Source organism: Suricata suricatta, chromosome 12 (genome assembly GCF_006229205.1).
Source record: "Suricata suricatta isolate VVHF042 chromosome 12, meerkat_22Aug2017_6uvM2_HiC, whole genome shotgun sequence".
NCBI classification, from domain to species: domain Eukaryota; kingdom Metazoa; phylum Chordata; class Mammalia; order Carnivora; family Herpestidae; genus Suricata; species Suricata suricatta.
Genome location: NC_043711.1, coordinates 20,350,366 through 20,367,972, shown reverse-complemented (window position 1 = coordinate 20,367,972; position 17,607 = coordinate 20,350,366). Strand labels below are relative to the sequence as shown.

Genomic DNA, 17,607 nt, shown 5'->3' with positions numbered 1-17,607 from the left:
GGGATAGAGTAAGTCTCCAAAGAATTTTGGAAGCAAGGTTTCCAGGACCTCAAGGGGCTAGCTGTTGCTAGGGAAACGCCATTTATTACCATTGAGTAAAACTCAGTCATGAGATCCTTCAGATGTATATCAGGGGGCCATATGCTTGAAATATGATTGCCAGCATGAATCTTGGGACAGTTGAGATAAAAGTAGACATATAGGATCCTTGAGGTTGGAATAATGTTAAGCTAAGATTCTCTTTTGCCCCCAGGAACGTGTCAGCCTTGAGGCAGCTGAGGTCACTCTGCCGGTTTCAAGGATCTATCAATGGGCTGTAGACATAAGGGAATTTAATTTTTCATTTGCTTTAGTTTTCCACATCACCATGACAAGCACCTAAACTCCTTTCCTTTGTTCTTGGGTAGCCAGGAACAGCTGAGGAATATCACACTTATTACTCCTGGTTGGGGGTGGGGGGTTTTGTTAGACTGTACTTTACCCTTACACGCCCCTCCCTCCCTCATCAACCAAGGCTGGGAGGGCTGTCCTACACAAGTGAGTCCTGAGCTGCTGCAGGAAGCCGGTCTAGGGAGATGTCTGGGGCAGGAGACTGATGGGGCCAGCAGGTCCCCTGCAGAGGGCTCCAGACTTGTGTGGCCCCACTCCTGCCTAGAACCGCAAAGAGAGGGCATCTCTCAGAGCCACACACCTGCAGGAGAAAGGAATGGGAGTTAGAGATTCGAGCCAAACAGAGGGGGTGATTTAGCAAAACCATTTGACAGTCTTCATGGGGACCACCATGGGATGTGAGGGAATCCAAAGGACAAGTCACGGTGCACTCTCACCCGCCATTCTCAGCCAGAGGGGAGGATGCCTGTTGGTGGCCTTGTACTCCCCCCTGCCCTGGCTCCCCCAGCCCCGGACACCCCTGCAGAGAGCGCAGAGAGCGCAGATTTCCTGGGGCCTGCTGACCTGCAACCTCTGGCTATACAGCTCTCTGTGGGTGGTCCAGGCCCGCTTGGCTCCCAGCCCCTCCTCAACTCCCTGGCAGGCTTCCAGGCCTCAGAGGAAGCCACCGCCTTTGCCACCACCACCACAGTTACCAACGCCACCGCTGCTGCTGCTGCGAAAATGCAATTACAGCAAACAGCCGCTGCCTCACTTGAGCCTCGCCATCCACACCTGGAACTAATTAACTTAATTAGGTCTTAATGAGCTACACTGGTCGGAAGGCCTATTTTTACTTAATTATCCCCTAATGTGCTTGGCATAGAGGAGCCAGGGACCTGGAGGACGGCTTTGGCAGTAGCAGCCACCTCCTTTCCCTGCAGAAGGGATACCCAGGAGTGATGCCCATCTGCTGTGAGTTGGCCCCAAGCAACTGAGAATCTGGAAGCCGGAGGGAGGCAGGGGCCACAGGCCACATATGTAGGGACAGTGCCCCTCCCCCAGTCCCATCATTCTGGCTGTCCTGCCTCAGCTGAGGCTGAAGGGAATTTTTTCTCCAACTGCCTCCAGCGGGGAGGCCAATGCCCAGAGAGGTCGAGGGCTTACTTGAGGACACACAGCTAACTTGTGGTGACAGAGGTGAGTAGTCCCAGATGCTCTGAAGGAGCATTTTAAGCCATGGTGGGGTCCTGTAAGGGGGGGGCTCTAGGCCCTCCCACACCAGGCCTGGTTAGGGAGGGCAGAGGATCACCTGGACAGCTAGCCTCCAGGGCTTCCATGGCAACTCTGTCCAGCCCATTTGGGTCTTGGCTAAGGAAAGCCAAGTATGTGGAATCAGCTTGCTTCTGCGGCCTTGGGGTGGGATGAGGTTGGTCTTGGCTCACCTGGTAGATATGAGGGAGGCATTGAAAGCAGAGTCCTTCCCAACTGGCCCCTGCTTTGGTCCTTCTGGGGGCTTCCAAATGATTGGCTCATTTGGATCTCTGGGCTCCTGGGGCTGGTAGGGAACCTTGGTTCTTGTGTCTCTGCTAAAAATGAATCAGCTCCCTCTGGAGCTTTAAGTCTCTGGAACTCCAGACTTAATTAAACCTGACAACTATTTCCTTGCTGCCTCCAGCCCTGTCCAGCCCTCGATCTGCCTCTCACTAACCAGTTCTTCCCAGTATTCCCTTCTTCAGAAAATGGCCACACTGTTGGCTCATGTGCTCAAGCCAGGAACTGAAGAGCTGCCCTGACAACCTTCCCTCGCATCCCACAGCCAACCATCAGGAATCCTGTTGGCCCTGCTTCCAAACCACATCCCAGATGCCATCTTCCTGCTCCCACCCAACAAGCACCCCAGTCATGGCTGCCATCCTCTCCCATCTGGACAGCTGTGCCCTGATCTTCAAGCCTTCACTCCCCAGCTTAAACCCTTTAATGACTTCCCATCACACGCAGAATAAGTTCATGGGCCTCAGCCTGAGCTGTAGGCACCTGCCTGCTCCCTGATTTCATCCACCTCCTTTCTCTTTTCCTTGCCCCAGTCATGTGAATTGCTCTTCAATGCCTCAGGGACTTTGCACTTGCTGCTCTTCTACCTAGAATACTCTTTCCCCAATCTCTGGATCCCTAAGATCTTGGCTTAAATGTCACTATAGCCTTCCCTGACCCTAGAGCCTACCGTGTCCCCCAGCCCTAGCACCGCACTCTGTTAGGATCCTCTACATCACACTTGCATGATACAGTTCCTGTCTCTCACAACTGAAGAATAGGCCCCAGCGGGCAGGGATTGCATCTGTCTTGGTCCCTACTGAATTCCCAACCTAGAACACCATATGCCGAACACATGAAGGGGATTTTTGGTTGAAAGGATGTTGAGAGAATCCCTTGACCCTCCCACAAACAGCCAGAGTCCCCAGACCCTTCCTCAAGCTCCCCAGAACCCACCCAAATTCTTCATGCCTGAGGATGGCATCCCACATCCCACTCTGGCCTCCCAGCCTCTGTTCAGACGGGTACCCCCCGAAGCACATCCTCTGTGGACTGAAAGCCTTGCCTCCCACAGGCCTGGCAGGTGCTGCTTCTCCTGACCAGAGGGAGAGAGTGAGATCTCTACTCAGTGTGTCCCTTAGTCTTGGCTCTTCCTGGCTCTTATCTTTGCCTACCCTTTGGAGAACACTGCTTAGGCCTGGATCTGTCTGAACTCTGAGGTCATGAGCCCCTGGAGGTAGTTACTCTCATCTCTGCCTGCTCATCACTTCCCATCTCTGCCCCAGTAGCCAGGCCCAAGGTGCTTGGCTCATAGTCAGCGATTAGCAAACAAGTCAGCTGCACCCTGACCACATTGCTGTAGACCTAGGGAGGAGCTCAGAGAAAGGCAGAGTCCATCCGTGTGGGGGTATCACCTATAAGATGGGGCACCACCCAGTGGGAGAGTCTAAGATGGCTCCCAGAGCCCAGGCCTCCCCGACAGGAGACAGGGATGCCCCAATTCAGAAGGGCAGGAAGCCCAGCCTGGAACAGACAGAATTGCCAGTCAGAGCTGTCTCCCCAGGGGCCCTGACGACTAGGCAGGGCCCAGGTGGGACATAAAGGGGAGAGACAGCTATGATGACATAATTTAAAGGGAGTTTAAAACAATGTCAAGGTGGGCCCCACCTCCTCAAGGGTTCTGGATATGGGTCTCTCCTTTCACACAGGGAAACTGATGCCTAAGGGAAAGGATAACCCAGGCAACTTCAGCCAGGCAGCAAGTAGGTTTGCCAAGGCCTCTTGAAGGCCCTGGAGCCTCAGTTTCCCCACTGGCACAATGGTGGCACTGCCTCCCATCTTCCCTCACTTCCCTGCTCCCACCGCCTAGGAAAGCTGGGAGGCACACTGACGGGAACGGAAGCCATGGATGGTCTCCCTGCCTCCCAGCCTTGTGGAAGGGAGGGGAGGCTCAGGGACCAGGGGTGTGGGGAGCCAATGGAGCAGGAGACCTCCCTGAGGCTGAGGGTGATCTGCCTGGGCTGGAGAAGTCTCCAGCCATGTTGGGCTGCCTCTTATAGTTAGCACTGCCATGATCAGCTGGCTCTACCACCTCCCTTACCCTAAGCCTCAGTTTCCCTACTAGTCCAATGAGGATAATAGTAAGTCACTATAGTCCTTCTAACCTGTGGCCTCACAGGGCCACCATGAGCAGGCACCAGGCCAGTGGATATGAGATGGTGGCTCTTGTGAGTGGCAAAGCCCTGAAGAGAGAAGACACATCCTGCTAATGGTGGCATCTTAGGGGCAGGGGGACCTGGAGTGTTCAGGCTCCTGGTCTCAATCACCCCAGCCAAGCCAGAGCCACTGCCCTGCCCTGGAGTTATGGGGGTGGCAGCACCCATAAACGATGGGAGAGGAAGCATCACTCAGGGACTCCCTCAGCCCTAGCAACTGCCTTTCTACCCCCCACTGACTCTCCTGTCCTACGCTGTCTGTGGCTGCTTGCAGTCACATCCCCACACACAGTGGCTGCTGCCTGCCTGCCTGCCTGCCTCCCAAGCAGAGGCAGCTGCTCCGGCCTCCATGCTGGAACCAAAATTGAATGAGCTTTTCCACAATGTCGCCTCCCGCTGACGGCTCCTAATTGCATGTTGAAGCCATGTGATGGAGCCTAACTTACACTAATTATGTCATTACCCTAATTAAGTAAATACTGTATGTGCTAATTGGCAGAAATCTCTTTGGGGGATGGGCAGTGGGAGAGGAGGCCAGTGTACCCTGGACTTTCACATGGGGGGCGGGGGGGGGTTGTAACAGATATAGGGGATGCATTTCCTCCCTTGGCTCTGCAGGTCCTGCAATCACCCAGGGGTTTAGAGAGGATCCTCAGCCTCCACCCCGGACAGGCTTGCCCATGCTCCAGGGGCAGAAGCACAATAGGTGGCCAGAGACCCAAGCTGCAGACCTGCCATTGCCCTGACAGGCTTTGCCTGGAATGAGCCATTCTCCTCTCTCTGGGAGATCCCCTTGCCCAACCCCACCACCACCTCAGCCAGCCCAGAGCCTGTGGACCCTCAGACAGCAGGCACAGGGATATCAGAGAGAATCAATGTTCTGGCAGGACTAACCATGCCACTGCCATCCATCTATGGGACATCAGTATATACCCAGCCCGGGGCAGCAGGAGGGAGAAAGGCTGATGACAGAGCAAAACCCTAGGCCCTGATACAGCACCAGTGTGAACCAGTAAAGGAACAAACAGGGCTGGCATCCCCCAGAAGTAATGCGAGGTGAGAAGATCTAAGGAAGTCTGGAGGGCTTCCTGGAGGAAGAGGAATTCACCTATAAGGGAGAGGAAATCAGGGCTTCAGAGCTCAGATCATCTTTCACCATGTGAATTCCCTCCCAAATTTATAAGTTTATTAATATGACTGTCATTTCATTTTATTTTACTCGATACAGGAGGTTTTAGGGTTTTTTTTTTTTAAGTAAGCTGTCTACTCCCAGCATGAGGCTTGAACTCATGACCCCAAGATCAGGAGTACATGCTCCACCAACTGAGCCAGCCAGGTTTCCCTTACCATGTGATTTTTTTTTTAAGTTTACTTATTTATTTTGAGAGAGAGAAAGAGAACAAGAGAACAAATGGAGGAGGGGCAGAGAGAAAGGGAGAAAGACAATCCCAAGTGGGGCTCCATGAGTACAGAGCCTGACACAGAGCTCGAACTCATGAACCAAACCGTAAGATCATGACCTGAGCCAAAATCAAGCATCAGATGCTTAACTGACTGAGGTACCGAGGCGCCCCTCACTGTGTGATTTTTAAATGCCACACTTAACCATAACTTTCAGATGGGGGTTAGGAGGGATAAGAGAGAAGTCATCTGAAGGACAGCCTCCACATGGAACTCCAACCCATTTGAGGGCACTGGGGGACAGAAGAAATGCCAGCCCTGTGACCATCACAAGACCAGAGTCCCCATTTGCCCTCTCTAAGCCAATCAGCATGGACCAGCTAGTAAGCAGTAGGGGGGCTCCTATCCCTGCCCAGTCCCTCATGGGGCTGTGGAGAGGGTCCAAAGGCAAGAATGCAAAGCCTTGGCTCTGGGCTCGGGCCTCCAGCTCCCCAGGTCTTAAGCTCCTAGTAGGTGATGTCCATTCATCTCCTGCCTGTCCCAGACCTTCATTCATTCTACACAACGTGGCCTGGGCTTCCTCAGGCTGGCCCCAGGACACAGAAACAGATAGGAAACCATCCTTTCAGCCACCATGCCTGTAACTTACTCTCAAATGGCTCGGGAAAAAAATTATATATCTCTCTCTCCCTCTCTCTTATACACACAGACACACACACAAATACATAGAGAAAGCAAGTGAAGCAAAATATTACAATAGTTGCATATGGCCAAAAAGGGTATATGCATCTTAGGCTATTCTTATTTTGACAACTTCCCTGTAAGTTTGAAATTATTTCTAAATAAAAAGTGGAAGGAGGGAACAAAGGATAGAAGGAAAGGAGAGAGAAGAAAAGGAGGGAGGAAGGTTCTTTCCTTTCTCTGGGTTCCAGGCTACTGGAAGATGTAGCTAGACCAGGGAGAGCTGGATTGATGTGGCCCTGCTTGGTGGGACCAGGCGGGCCTCCCTGAGGCCGTGGTAGGGAGTAGGGCTATGCAGAATCTAAGGGGCATCTAGCTCTCACCCTTTCTGTGCAAGGTGGGATGGGGGGCTGAGTGTCTTCTTCTCTCTCCCTGTCATAGCTTCAGGCCAGCCCACAGCACCCTCCCCTTCTGCTCTCCAGAGAATGAAGGTGCTTTGGAATTTCTATAAGGAGCCTCCAGTGGGACAAGAAGAGGAACTTCCTTTGGTCAGAAGGCTTAGGAGGGCATTTTGTGGCTCTGGGCATGAAAGGAGACTGGACCAGCCCAGGACACTGTGCCCAGGACCAGAAAGGGATGGGACAGCTCTGGTCAAGGCCAGCCTGCCTCCCCTGCCCGCCCCCCCACTCCCACCCCCGTGGCACTAACACAGACTTGTGCCTGAGCAGCCCATACTGGCTTGCCTGTCACAGCAGTGCTCAGACACAGGAGTGAAGTGGCTCATTATCCTATCCCGTCTCAGGCAGAACTGTGGGGTGTGCAGAGGGAGGCCTCTGCTGCTGCTGGGCCTGTTGAGGGGCAGAGCTCTGGACCTTCCCAGTCTCATCCCCCAACTGTCCCCAGCTCCCCACTCCCTTCATCCCCATCCCTCCCCTTTCCCACGGTGCCCATCACTCCTCCACCTCCCCAGCATCCCCAAATCCCAAATGCTTTTCCCTAAAAGGAGACTTGCCCCACCCAGCTCTCAGGCCAAGCTTCAGACCCCATCAACCATCCCCTCCCCCAAAGAGACAGCGACATCGACATTGGGCATCCTGATATGTGGTCAGTCCCTGCAGCTGGCGCCTTCCGACCTCTTTCAGAAGGAAGGGGCCCTGCCCACTCTCATAGCCCATCCCCTCTTCCCTTGACCTCAGGCTGCCACTTCAGAGCCCAGGACCGCCCCAGAGTGGACCTGCCCTCCATTCAGGAGACTCTGTCCAGGACGCTCAGGACTGCGGCACCCAGAGGTCAGCAGGAGCTGATTCCTCCACTCGGACACCTTTGTTCTTCTCCCGCCTTTGTCCCCGGCCCCGTCCTCCCAGCCAGCCCACCCACCAGCCCAGCCCCTTAGCCCCCGCCTGGCGGCCCACCTCTCCCTCCCATTCCCCTTCGTGGCCTTTGCCCACCCAAGTGCCAGAGCAGGCAGAGGACGGGTGGGGCCCCCTGCCCACCCCACCCGGCCCAGCCCCCAGCCCGCAGCCCGCAGCCCGCAGCCGGCCCCGCAGTCCTGCCTGTCACCCGGCTCCCTCTGGCCCACGCCCCTCACTGCGCGGCCCCTCGAACAATCTCTCCCCTCCGGGTCCCCTCCCCACTTCCTCTCTCCTCAGCGCCGGCCCCAGTCCCGGGAGTCAGGCGCGGTCTCCCTGCGTTCCCCTCCCTCCTGTCTCCTCCCTCACCCTCTCCCTTCTCTCTTCCCCTCCTGCCTCCGCTCCTTCCCGCTCACTCACCCTCTCCCTCTCCCGCTGCCCCCCTCTCTCTCCCCCACCTCTTTGTTTCAGCTGAGAACTGGCTCCTCGGGACAGTTCCCACACTGCAGTGCCTCTGGTGCGGAGACAGCGCCACCGAGGTGAGCGGGGAGCCGGGACGCCGGGAGCGGCAGCCGGAGCTTTCGGGGGCGGGCAGGTGGGGACAGGGGCAGTCCGGCGCGGCGCCTCCCGGCCCCGGGCAGCCGACAGAGCACTTGGAGTGCCTGATGCCCTGGCGGTCAGCAGGAGCTGAGGACAGAGGGGCAGCCAGTTGGCTGCCGGGGGCAAAGCTGCTCGGGAGCGGGCAGGCTCTGTCCCTGCCCTGGTGCCTGACTTCTGCGGGTGGCCTTGGGCTGAGGGGGACCCGCAGGGGGGCCTGACTGGGTGGGCGGGGGCTGGTCTGGCCGGAGTAGCCACTCCTGAAGGTTCGAGTGTATGCCTGGTCCTGGCGTCCGGGGCTCTGAACCCTGCCTCTGGCAGGGCTGTGGCTGCGAGGCTGCCCACAGGACTGTGACCCTTGAAGTGTCTGTCCCTGCTGGGGTTTTGGTTGCCAGTCAGGGATGTGCTGGGCTGCTCCCACTGCCCAGGTCGGGGGTGTGGACAGAAAAGGAGGGATCTGCCGGCTGCCACAGGCTGGCTGTTTTCACCCCAAGCTCCTGACCACCAGACCCACAGAGGCACATGTGGGGAGGGGCACTTCTCTCTCTGCTAGGGGTCTCTGACCAGCTCCCTCAAAATAGGATTCCCAGGATGGCTTTACCCACAGTAGCAAGCAGGGGGGATTCAGGGCAGAGCCCAGAGATGTTCCTCTGGTCAGCTTCCCCACCTGGATAGGGAGGAAAGTGGGGGGCAGTGGGAGGAAGAGACTAGGTGGAGACAGAGCCCTGGTTCTTGGGTGAGGCTACAAGTGCAATTATTGGAGATGACCCAGGGCTACCAGGAGATCCAGACACCCTGAAGCTGGGCAGGTGGGTGGGAGTGGATGGAAGGGGCAGAAGCCAGTGCCGGAGCCCCGCCCCCTTCTCAGCTAGAGCTAGGGCTGGAAAGGCAGAGCTATGTGGGGACAGAGTGTGCTGCTCACACGTCTCCAGAGAGGCTAGCAGGGTGGCTCTGCTGGCTGCCAGAGGAGGGCCAGGGAAGGTTGGGAGTATGCAGGGACCAGGGGGTGGATCTCCCCAGTAAGGTGTCTCTTGTGGGACCAGCCTCTGGCTATCTGGCCAGGGCAGGGCCAGGTCCTACAGCTCCCTGAACCCTCAAGGAGTCAGCAGTGGACAAGACTGTGGGGGGGTAGTGACCCGTAAGGCAGAGCTGCCAGTGGTATTTGTCCCCCTAGGACTGGTCAGATCAGGTACTTGTTTCTAGGGGCTAACTCTCCCTCACCCTCTTCCCTAGCCAGAGCCTCCTCATCTGAGTGGGCAACAACCCCACATGGACCAACATGTACAGAGAGGTGGAATCAGAGCTATGGGCATCAAGTCTCAAGGTCCCAGGTGTTCCTCCACAGCCCAACCCATCCAGCCTCTACAGGCCCAAGGGCAGCCCCACCAGGGCAAGTGGGAGAGCAAAGCCTCAGGACTGGTCCCAGTGATTACCCAGGGAACAGTCGACCCCCAGACATCCCTGTCTCAGGGAGGAAGGCCACTCTTGCTGGCCTGCACTCAGCTCACCACAGCCCGTGACCCCACTCTCATGCAGCGTCCTGCCTAAGCCATCGGCTTCACCCTGAGTGGTGTGTCAGTTTCCCCCACCCCTACACACCTCGCCCTCCCCTAGCACACCCCAAGTTCTCTCACTCAGCTAGGGGACTCTTAGCCTGCAGTGAAATCAGGTCTCCCCCCACCCCAATCTGGGCCTCATCATGTCCCTCACACAAGCTCCAGATCCAGAGGGATCAGGCTGCCTTGTCCATTTTTTTTCTGAGACACGAGGGGGCTCTCTCCCAGGAAGGATCAGCTTACCTTAGCCTCAGCTGACCAACCCCCCCAACACCACTGCATATTGGTTCTGTGACCTCTCAGGGCACTGCTCCCCAGAAGCCATTTAAAACTCAAATACCATCCCCTGTGAGTGCCAGTCCAATGCCAGAGGGCCTCAGTGAGCACCGAGGGCTTACTGAGAGGATGCACCTCTCCCTCACCTGTGGCACCTCCTCCACCTCCCGGGTGTCAGTAAGGAAGGCCTTAGTGTCTGCCATGAAACAGCCTCCTGGCATCGCTCCTTGCCAAAATCCCCATGACACTTGCCACCACTGTCAATGTGAAGTCCAACCTCTCTGCCAGGCACACAAGGCCCTTTGCCAATTGCCCTCTGCCAGCCTTTATGGCCTCCTGGCCCCACTTGCTTGACTAGATGTCTAGTAGGTAACCACACCAAACTGTCCTCACCCCAGGGTGGAGCAGAGCATGACCCAGAGGCCCACTCAGGAACTGGCTGTGGGTTGAGGTGGACACACACATGCCCACACATGTCCCCACGCACACATATAATGGATATGCATATGGATGTACACACACACCTATGTAGAAGCCCATCATTCAAATGCATGTTTTCTACGAGATTGTACCTGCGATTGAATGTGGACTCTGCACCAAGAAGGGACTGACAAATCTCTATGGTTCCCAAGGGATATCACCAAATGAAAGCCCTTGAAGGGCAGCAGAGAGGCAAAAGTGGATCCCTGACTCTGGCTGAGCTCTCTCCGGGCCCCAGGGTCTCTGAGCCTCAATGAGTGGGCAAGCAGGTCCTGACCAGACTCTCCTTCTGGTTCTGTGGCAGATTTGCTGTGCAGCCCCAGACAAGCCACTTTCCCTCTCTGTTTCTCCAGCTATAAAACAAAGGAATTTGGGTTAGCTGACACCTAAGGGCTGTCCAGGCACACTGCCCAGCTATTTTCAGTTCATGCCAAGTACAGAGAATGAAAGGGCCTACATTGGGGCAGGGGGGCACCCTACATGGCAAAAGCCTCCAGCTGGGAATGGAAATGAGGCACGCACAAGGGCAAGAGGAACCTGAGCCAGGATTGACACAAGCCAAGAACCACAGGATGGGAGCAATTATGACCCATAACTAAAATTTATGGAGCAAATAGTTAATCCTATTGAACACTCACCATACAGTGTTTATCTCATATTTGCATCTAGATTGAGGCCAAGTAGATCTTTTCTCATCTTGGGGATGCCAAATGAGCAAATCTAATGGGTCAGGCCCAATCTAGCCCCTGGCCTCCCAGCACCCACAAACATAGATGTAGGCCAAGGACCAAAACAGCACAGGGGAGACCTCTGGTGAGACACCACCCATACCCAAACCCCTCAGGAGGCATGCAAGAGACCTCATGTGTGAGCAGCAGCACATCCCTATCCCTGGCCACCCACACCTGTGTGTTGGTATGCCACCACACACACACACATGTGGACACAGCAGACAAGTACTGTGCCTCAGGCCCTGCCCTCCTACCCCACTCTTGTCTGGAACTGGACATCCAGCACTAACAGTCATGTCTGCATGGGCAAAGACAGACACAGGCAGGGCAGATCTAGAGATTGCAAGAGGGCAACAGGGTACAGGCACTGCCGTGTGGGAACAATATTCCCTACACTATGACCACCCACCACCCCCCACCGCTGACAGTGGGAACTCCATGCCAATACAGAAGGAAAGGAAATGGTACCCTGCATCAAAGAGGGGTGCAAACTCCCCTCTTCCCTAAGCCTCCCTGGCTTCCAGAGCCTGGTTCATATTGTTCACTTCACCTTGTCCCCAAGTCATGAACGGTCTGCAAGCTGGCCTGTCCAGAGTCCAAGTGGGTAAGGGAAGTTCTCCCCAGGAGAGCATGCCAGCCTTGGCCCAGAGCCCCTCACATCCTCAGAGAGGAGGGGATAGCAGGGGTGGACGAGGGGGCCAGCAGGAGCAGCCCCAGGCCTCGCTGTTCTCTATGGCTTTTTATTCCTATGTGATTCTACTGCTCATTCATATAGGGATTGGAGCCGTGGCGCACGGCGGGGGCAGCCAGCGGAGGGCTCAGCTCCTGAACAAGGAGGCCCAGAGAGAAGTAGCTGCTAGCCTAGCCAAGGGAACCTTTCCTCTGCCGCTCTCCCCACCCCCACTGACCTCTTCCCTGGCCAGCTGTAACAGGAGAATGGGCAGGTGGCTGCTGGATCTCATCAGTACTCTAACCCACCATCTCAGCGCTGGAAACCACCACTGCAAGGCTGGCACTAGGAACTGGACTATGTCCCAGAGGAGCAGCTAAAGGAACTGGGATGTTCAGCTTGGGAAAATGGGCCTGATACAAGGAAACAAGACCAGAATCCCATGTGGCTGAGAGTAGCCCGTGGATAAACAAAGGGCAGATCAACCAAAGAAGGTGTGGTGGGTGTCTAAGGGCCGTCCAAATTCAGAAGGGAAGGACAGCCTTAGTGGGTAGTAAGCATTCACCCAGCAAGGCACACAGCAGAGGCTGGAGATACCAACAGGGATGCCACTGGGGAGTCACAGTTGGATAGGTGGCCAGTTGCTCCTGAATCCCACAGGTGGCAGTCTTTAGGCCTGTCCTTTCTGGGGTCTCTGCTTGCCCCCATCGAGTGTGTCAGAAGCCAGGCTCAACCTTCCTAGGCTCCTGCTTAAGTGAAACAACTGCTGAGCATACTCTGCAGAGAGGGGTGTGGGGAACTCCTATAGGGTCTTACCTCTGGGGCTGCAGCCTGACCTCACACCCCTTCCCAGCAGCTGTGTGAGTCTTCGCTCGGAGGGAAAAAACACATGGAGAACCCATAGTGTGGTTCTTTTTATTTGCAGTCCTTCTTGCTTCACCCCACAGAGATAACACTCAAGAGCTCAGCAGAGGGACTGCTGGGGTCGGGGGAGAAGACTGGGAACAGCAAACTGGCCAAGGGGCTCATCCTGGTCCTCAGAGGTACCTGCTGTCTGTCATGGCACAAAGAAGGGAGAAGAGAGCCCCCATCTGCCAGTCTGGTTGGAGGAATGAACACAGAGCAAGGGCCATGGGTATGAGGTGTAAGGGCCAACCAAGCAGCCAGGGCCAAGGAAAGGAGGGGCCCTAAGGCCTGGTGAGGCCTTAGAGACCAACCCTGGTCGGCCCCAGGATGCTGCCCTTTGGGCCTCCTCCGGACTCCTAAAACACGACCTACACCATCACCGTGGCCTCAGGAACAGAAGGTGGGCATCCATGACATTGGTGCCAGTCAGCCCTGTGTGCAGCAGGTGCACCCCACCACGAAAGCAACGGAAGAAGGTATGTGAGTCATTGTGAGATAGGAAGGCGCCCACGTCCAGGCCCTCAGCGGTGGCCTGGCTGGCCAGCTCAGGCATGACCCAGGCCCCGGCAGCCTCTGTGGGCCCATCCTGCCCATCGGTGCCACCACTCAAAAACAGCACATCTACAGGCCCCAGTGGCCGTCGTCCCAGCTCAACTCCAACACGCAGGGCCAGTTCCTGGTTCCGGCCACCCTTTCCTGAGCCCTGCAATTGCACTGTGGGCTCGCCACCGGCCAGCAGGCAGATGGGGCCCCCAGCCCCCACCACAGCCTCCAGAGCCTCCTTCAGCTGCGGGTTTGGGAGCTGGAGCTCGGTTGCCAGCTCCCAGAGTTGTTCATCCTCCGCAGCAGAGGCTCCAGCCCCAGCCGGAGTGACGTGAGCTCCAGCCACTTGGGCGAGCAACCCGTAGAACCGGGCTATACTTTTCACATCGCCCTGCATGGCTGCGCTCAGCACCACTGCCCGGTATCCCAGCGCCTCAGCCTGCCGCTGGGCCTCGGCCAGTGCCAGTGCGTTGGACCCAATGATCACGTTGAGCACGTGACCACAGGTGTGTGGCCCATGAGGGTCAGAGTCAGCCTGAGCCAGCACAGTCTTCACGGAACGTGGCAGGGCAGCACGAAGGCCGTAGCGATTGAGGATGTGCAGGCAATCTTGCACGTTGTGGACGCTGGCCACGGTGGGGCCGCTGGCGATCACCTCCACAGGGTCCCCCACCACGTCTGACAGAATCAGGCTCACCACCTGGGGTGGGGTCACAGAGGCAAGGCTCAGTCCCTCCTGACCCTCATGACAGAGCCACGGAGGACAAACTGCCACACACACATCCCCCTCCCCCCCCCCGCGATGTATCCACACACCCTCACACTGTCCAATGCATTTTCTCACCCACTTCTAACTGCTCTCAAGGGGGTTTGCTGAACACGTGGCCATTTGGACCCCCCAACCCCCACTAAATCCTCTCTGAGGTCCCTCTCAGCTAGCCCTGTGGACTGCCACACCAAGCCCCTGCCAATTTGTATGCTGTTCTAAGCTTTCATCTCCCCAGTGCGTGTGGGCCAGGCTCTTCCAGCCCAGGGCTGCCTGGGGTAGAAGCAACCCATGTACCTGGGCAGGGTAGGCAGCCTGAGCCAGCCCCCCACCCTTGAGCTGGGACAAGGCCTTCCGGATTGTATTCAGTTCCTGGATGTTGGCTCCACGGGCTGCCAGCAATTTGGTGAGTGTCTGCTTTTCCTCCAGTGTGACGGGTGGAATAGGGGCCGGCAGCAAGGCTGAGCCCCCACCTGCAGAGACAGTGAAGAAGTTGGGCAGAGGGGATAGAACTGCAAAGGAACTTAGGGCAGCAGGCAGGCAGTGCCCACATTAGGGAAGGAGATGTTGGAGAGGTGGCGTTAGGGTGCCCCCGTGTGGACATGCAGTGACCGTGTGTACAGCCATCAAACCCTGGGCCCCTGAGGCTGTGCCCTGCCTTAGAGTAGCCTGGGTCCCAGCAGGCACTGAAAGAACTATTCCTTAAGAGCTTGGAATAGGGAGCAGACCAGAAGGAGCTGGTGAGACCAAGGAGGGGCTCCGTGGGGGCAAGAGACCTGGGTTATAGCCCCAGATCACACTGGCACAGACAACAGCAACAGCAGGGACATTTTCCCTGCAACACCCTGAGTTAGATGTTCCCTAAGTGCCCTCTCATGGTCACCCAACAAGGTGAGTCAGGGGAGGACCCTTCCGCTCCAGGGAGCCAGATACAATGCCCAGGGCCACCCGGGGGCAGCCATTCAGGTTCCTTACTTCCTCCCTTGTTCTGTGACCCCAAGGGCTCAGAACAGACCTGGTATTTGGAACCACCACCACCATCCCCCAAACTGTCCCGAATGAACCAGTCTGGCACCCACACCTGAGATAAGCACAAGCAGAAGATCGTCAGCTGTGAGGCTTTCAGCCAGCTGCCGGATGGCCAGTGCAGCCCGGAGTGCATCTCGGTCTGGGAGGTTGTCCTCTGCGCCTTCGAATACCTGGACCCGGCTGTGTGGCTTCAGCAGCATCTCCCTGAAAAGACACAGAACAGACAGCAAGAGATGGGGAGGGCTCCTCTCCTTCCACCTGATTTCCCAGCTGTACAGATGAAGGATACTAACTGGCACCATCCTGGAGCCAGTCCAGACCCAAAAGAAAGGGGTGTTGGTGAGAGAGAGAGGCCCAATGGAGCCTGAGTCCGGGCCTAGCTTCCCCGCCCGATGGACAGTGGGCAGCAGCCCCCCAAGGCTCCTTACTCCTTGCCAGCGTGCTCCATGGCAGCACGGATCCCCTTGGGAACACTGATCACACCCTGTACGAGATGCTGGCCCAGTAGCTCCTCTGCTGCAGCTGCCATGCCCAGCACAGCCTTGCCAAAGCCCACCAGGTAGAGGTTTTGCCGCAGCTGAAAGCTCCGGTCCCGGACCTTCAGCTGCCCACCGCCAGGATCCAAGGACAGTGCCCGGTGCAGCATGGGGCCTGGAAGCACCGCACCGACAGCGCTCTCAAACAGCTGCTGCGCCTGCTCTGCAAGGGCCATGCCACTGGCCAGCCGGACCACTGCGCCCCCCGAGAGGAGTGGGCGCAAGGGGGCTCGGGCCAAGCGGGGCAGGACCTGCAGGACTGCAGCCATGCCCCACTGCTCTCAGCACCACTTGGCACCCATGGCTGCCTAGAGAGAAGAAAGCACTAGTAAGGCCACTGCAAGACCAGAAACAGACCCCCACCCCACCCCCCGCCCCAGCCACCTTTCTGAGGGCTTGGGGCTGCTGGATCCCACGGTGGCTGCTAGGCCATCTGTGAGTCCAAGACTTTCTGAGGGCCTCAGGTGCCTGATCTAACTCCAGTTCTTGGAGCGCAAGCCTGCCACCTACCATGTCCTTCTCTTCTGCAGGCTATACTCTGGCCCTCTGGACACTCTGCCCCAAGTCCAAAGGTCCTGTTAGCTGAGCCCTCCCCTAGGCCACCCGCTTTGGCTGAGAGTTAATCATTCACAGAGGGAACAATTCCTCTCACTGGGCTCTCGTACCACCCCTTTCCCACCCCCTGCACTTCTGAGCCCTCATCAGGGGCAACACCCCTTTCTGGCACTCCTTCCTTGCCTCTTTACCACTTCTGCTGCCAGGAGGCTGATGGCTGTCCCACCCACTGACCCTGAGCCCGATGACCTGCAGCTGCTGTATTTCATTAGCTCGTGGATCTGTGCAGGGAGGCTGTAGACTCACAGGAGCACTGAAAGGCAGACCCAGAGCACATTGTCAGGACACACAACCTAAGGAATCCCAGTGCTCAAGGCCAGTCCAGCAAAAGGCTTGGGTTCAAATGAGAAATGGCAGCAAAAATTGGCTCATGGTGGAAACTCAGATAAGTCCCTAGACACCATATTAAGGCCATGTACCTTGGGGCCCATGCTGCAGGACACAAAAGGACACCCTTCCATCTACTTGGCTAGCCAGAACCACCCCTGCCAAGAACACGCCTTTCGCTCTGAGCTAACAAGGCAAGAGTTGGGTCATACCACCCACAGGAGTGAGGACTAAGTGTCTGGAGCAGGAAAGTCCAGGCTTCCAGAGCTGAAGCCAAATAGTCATTTTCCCCACTGGGCAAGGTAAAGGCTACAGAAGCCTTGGGGTGAAGGTCAGGGGGCTGTAAAGGAATTCAAGAACAATAAAGCCCCCAAAGAGCTCATCTCTAAAAAAGGCATCTGTTTTAACAATGCCCACCATAAATGCTGCCAGCTGACTGCAGCAACAAGTATGCACAGAGCAGGGGAAGGAGGCTGGGAATCAGGCTTCAGCTCTACCAAAGAGTTCCTTTTCTCTCACTGGGCCTCACATACAAAATGACAGATGGGATGAGATTAACACTCTCTCCTTGACATCCTTGGTCTCTCTGAAGCTGCCTGAGCTCCACTGTATCCCACATTAAAAAAAAAAACCCTAACAATGTGTAGCCTTCAGCCACTTAACCAGCATGGTTCTCAGCTTTCCCATAAGACCAATCCTGCCTGATTTCCAGCATGAAAGGGAACACAGAGGGTGCTGCCAGAGGGACTCTGAAAAATGGGCTCAACTTTTGCCAGGAAGCCCCTGGGGCTGGCCCATTAGGCTAGGAACTAAAAGCGGCTTAGAATCTAGCAATAGCTTGACAGCCTGCATGAACTTTGCACCTCTTTCCCAGATGGACACAAGCCTAGAGAATTCCAGCCTTGCCACAGTCTACCAGTGCTCAGGGGAGGGAGGGGGAGAAGGGTGTTCAGAGTAAAGGTTGCCAGTTAAAATATAAGATGTATTTGAATTTCAAATAAGTTAGGAATTTTTATTTCATTTTTT

The 17,607-nt window shown here is 56.3% G+C and overlaps 1 protein-coding gene across 6 annotated transcripts in view; it reads right to left on the bottom strand.

Moving 5' to 3' along the window:
- Positions 1-12,760: 12,760 nt before the first annotated feature.
- The window catches only part of GLYCTK (glycerate kinase), a 27,883-nt gene continuing 23,036 nt past the window's right edge, over positions 12,761-17,607 (bottom strand). For 2 of the 6 annotated variants that reach the window (XM_029917148.1, XM_029917149.1), the window contains exons 3-6: positions 15,532-15,947; positions 15,156-15,307; positions 14,372-14,547; positions 12,761-14,008 (exon numbers count right to left, since the gene is read on the bottom strand). In XM_029917148.1, the coding sequence (XP_029773008.1) occupies positions 13,142-14,008; positions 14,372-14,547; positions 15,156-15,307; positions 15,532-15,908 (1,572 nt within the window). In that variant the 5' untranslated portion in view covers positions 15,909-15,947 and the 3' untranslated portion in view covers positions 12,761-13,141. Of the gene's footprint in view, positions 14,009-14,371; positions 14,548-15,155; positions 15,308-15,531; positions 15,948-16,023; positions 16,118-16,149; positions 16,273-16,428; positions 16,508-17,607 lie in introns of those variants that run through there. The other 4 variants (XM_029917150.1, XM_029917151.1, XM_029917152.1 and 1 more) reach the window with 4 other exon arrangements.